The sequence below is a fragment of the Myotis brandtii genome, unplaced genomic scaffold (assembly GCF_000412655.1).
Source record: "Myotis brandtii unplaced genomic scaffold, ASM41265v1 scaffold342, whole genome shotgun sequence".
NCBI classification, from domain to species: domain Eukaryota; kingdom Metazoa; phylum Chordata; class Mammalia; order Chiroptera; family Vespertilionidae; genus Myotis; species Myotis brandtii.
The window spans coordinates 1,978-5,847 of NW_005363166.1; the positions used below are offsets into that span (position 1 = coordinate 1,978).

The window sequence follows — 3,870 nt, forward strand, 5'->3', positions numbered from 1 at the left end:
ATATTTGCACTCCTACCGTTAACTCTGGGAAAATAAAAGAGTGAAAAAGAGGTCCCTGCTTTCATGGAATTAATAATTTGGCTAAAGGGACAACAGATAACTACCCCAAATTAATATCTAACTATAAAGCAGTTCAGTGCCAAGGAGGAGCCTGCAGAGCAAATCATCACAGGGGCTCTGACCAGGCCAGGGCAGGCAGGTGGTCAGCTCCCAACCTTCATCCCAAGCCCAAGTCATCCCTCTGTGCTCTGCTCTACCCAGAGGCTGGGGATCTGCATAGGACTTGGAGGGCTGTGACTAGGATTTCTCCTCACCCAGACTCTATGCTCCCTGTGTAAGGCAGGGTCTTGTCTCCTGTACCTCATTCTCCCCCCAGTCCCTTGTGTTTGGCAGGCAGTCAGGTTGGCTTTAAACTAAAGGATTCAGACAACTAGTACTTTCAATAATAAAGATTTTTTAAAAGATTCAGACAACTTCCAACAACTTTATTGAGAGACTCAATAAAGAACCCTGCCACCAAGCCTTTTTTTGTTTGTTTCCAAAAAAGCAGTTTTGTCCACAGAAAGCCCAAAATAGTAAGTCCCAGAACTATCCCCACCAATAGCATTTTTTGAAATGCAGAGAGTTTATAAAATTTAATTTATTCAGAAAAAAATAATGTGTTAAGAACTTAATTCCAAAACACTGAAAGAGCCCAAAGGCTAAGCAGCACCAGGTCAGGTGCTGAGAACTGCCAGCAGGATCAGGCTTTGAGGAAGGCTCCATCAGTCCTACCAAGATAGGGCTGCAGGCATAGTGAACCCCTATGAGGTGATGGAGGTGGACGCTCCCCTTCCAGGCTCCCATATCCCCTCTGTGTGTTCTTGGTCCCAGCCAGGTTAGCCACTCCCCTATGAACCCACAGCTGTTAACTAACACTGTGCTACCTCCTCCCAAAGCAAATCCATATACACACAATGAAAGAATCTGTTATCAGCAACAGTATTTAGTACAGCAAACCATGACCTTGGTCTCTCAAAGTCCTGCATTACTGGTTGTGAGGTCGCTTGGCCACTGGCTCTTCCTCCTTCTCCTGTTTCAGCCATCGCTCCAGACATCCTGCACCTCCTCTCTTGGTAGGGAATGGGCTCTTCTGCAGGAACTGGCTGGACCACTGGGGCACATCTGGCTCTGCCTTTTGGGGTGTTTTGGGGTCTTCCTTTTTGGGTGACTTTGTGGCCAGCCACTGCAACATCTTCTGGCTGCTGCCACTTGCCTTGGACTCCTAGGAAAAAGATGAAAAAACATTTAGCTCAAGCTTTTGGGAAAAGGACAACTCCAAGGGAAGAAATAGGGGAAGAGGCATGAGGTACTGACTCAGATTTATAAATTGTTACTAAGGGCCAGATAGGACCCACTAGTCAGGAGTGGGAAGAAAGGAGCAACTGAGTGTACTCCAAGGGTGTAGGGGGTAGGGAGTAACTCTTAGAGAAGGCTTGATGGAGGTATGTGGGGCCATTCACAGAAGAGCACTGACAGGCATTCAAACATGCAGAGAATGAAGCATTCTCAGGGAAAACAATGTATTTACTGGGACCTGGCAGAGTTGGGAGATGAAGTTGGGGAGACAGGGCTTAAACAGCCTCTAAGATTAGGGATTTGGCCTAAGCCTGAACAGGCTGTTTCCCTCCATGTAACTTCTCTGCACAGCCTCTGCTTGCCCAGCACTGCTCTTCTGCTTCCCTTAACTGCACCCCAACCCACACTGAAGGTTCTGAATTCAACAATGCTACCTCACCAAAATGTGAATTCTTTTGGTGTAAAGACCACAGCAGAAATGGAGCAGTGTCTAGTGCAAAATGAATCATTTTTAGAGACATCTAATTGGGGTTGCATGAGTTTGCAGATAAACGAGACAAAAGAAAAAAAGATGACACTGACTATGGATATGGAAAACTTTAAAAAAAAGGAAAAATGGGGGGTGCTCTTGCAATCGTCGTCCTTAAGACCTCTCGGCATTCTAAGATGCCTATTCTTGGAAGACTCAGAGCCATTCCTGCTTCAGATCCCTCTATGCACCTAAAAACAGTAGGGGCCAGCTTTTTGCTCTGAGCTCCTTTTCCCACTGCAGGCCATTTGTTTGTTCAATTTCCCTTCAAAATACATCTACAGGATCGTTACCAACTCTAAGAAGTTAATGTTTATAGCAGGAGTGTTCTCAAATAGTCCTGAAGGGGAACAAAGATTGGAACTCCTCCAACTTGTGGTTGGGAAAGCAGAGATAAAGTGAAAAGATACAAAAAAAAAATCACAGTTAATTATGGACAGAGATACAATTATGGTCAAGGGCTCTTTTTTCTTTCTCACAATCACCCTCTAGAGTAGAAGCCCTCAAGCTTATTAGCAAAGAACTTTTTTTTTCCTTTTTTTATTATTCTTTTTAAAAAAATATTATAATAGAAAGCAGAGATAAAGTGAAAAGATACAAAAAAAAAATCACAGTTAATTATGGACAGAGATACAATTATGGTCAAGGGCTCTTTTTTCTTTCTCACAATCACCCTCTAGAGTAGAAGCCCTCAAGCTTATTAGCAAAGAACTTCTTAATGATAGAGAAATCCAAGCTCAGTCCTGAATAGTGACTGAGTCAGTAGGTCTACATAGGGTCTAGCATTTACGTTTGAAAGAGCTCTCCTGAGGACTCTGAATTACAGCCAGCTTTGAATCACTGCTCTGCTCACCCTGGCCATGGATAAGGAATGTGAGTTTTGGGTGGTGGCCCTGATTGTAAAAGGCCATATCCTAAAAGAAAATGCTAAACTGACAGAAGACAGAAAGCTCAAAAAAGACTGTCAGAGTCACAGACCCCTACCTTTTTGACCTCTAAGCCAACAGGAGCCAGACACTCAGGAGTGTTGTTTCGGGAGTTGTTCACCACGGTAGAGACTGGATGGAAGGTGATGTTTTCTGAGGTCTGGATTAATTTCAGAGCTTCCTGAGTTGAGACCTCACCAAAATCAAGCCATTTAGAGACTGCCTCCTCTCCATCTAATATGGCAGGCATCCTAGCCAGTGAGGTCAAAACATTGGTTAGAAGAGACAAAGTGAAGGTAGGGAGTGAGACTTGAGTTAGTTGAGAGCACAAATCATCCTGAGGAGAAGCTCGCCCTCCCTCTGTGCCTTACATGCTGATTGCTGCCACGTGCTCCTTGACCACAACTTGACAGAGATGGAAATTCAACACTAGGAGAGCCAGCTTATAAAGTTTTATGGCAATGACAGGGAACAGTAATTATGACTGGACCCAGTGCACTGCAGTGTACACATTAGCAAATTGGTGACTTTTCTATGATGCCCCAGCCTACAATTAAAGGAGAAACAGATCCTGAAAAACTTGTCTATCAACAATAATCTCCAATCTTACAACCTATGACAGATTTACAGTAAGAAAGACCTATCCAGTGGTCGGCAAACTGCGGCTCGCGAGCCACATGCAGCTCTTTGGCCCCTTGAGTGTGGCTCTAACACAAAATACCGACTTCTGTGCATGGGCCACGAAGTTTCAATCGCACTGTACGTGCTCGTCCACACGTGGTATTTTGTGGAAGAGTCACACTCAAGGGGCCAAAGAGCCGCAGTTTGCCGAGCACTGCTGTAAAAGCTAACTGTTGTTTATATCACGTACAGTGCGATTGAAATTTCATGGCCCATGTGCAGAAGTTGGTTTTCGGCCTGGCGAGTCTAGTGTGAAGAAGGGGCGTTAGAAGAAGTGGGGGGGTGTCGGTCGGGCGGCGCAGGCGGGCCGAGGGATACGCAGCTCGGGGGGAGGTACATTGTTTTGAGGTACATTCGCTGAGGCCGACCCCCCTTCCAACTCTCCCATCCACACTC

At 45.2% G+C, this 3,870-nt stretch overlaps 1 protein-coding gene across 1 annotated transcript in view; it reads right to left on the minus strand.

The window, feature by feature from the left end:
* Positions 1-452: 452 nt before the first annotated feature.
* Positions 453-3,870, minus strand: part of HMCES (5-hydroxymethylcytosine (hmC) binding, ES cell-specific) — an 11,917-nt gene continuing 8,499 nt past the window's right edge. The window contains exons 4-5 of the mRNA XM_005871458.2: positions 2,852-3,044; positions 453-1,264 (exon numbers count right to left, since the gene is read on the minus strand). Coding sequence (XP_005871520.2) covers positions 1,028-1,264; positions 2,852-3,044 — 430 coding nt within the window. The 3' untranslated portion in view covers positions 453-1,027. The remainder of the gene's footprint in view (positions 1,265-2,851; positions 3,045-3,870) is intronic.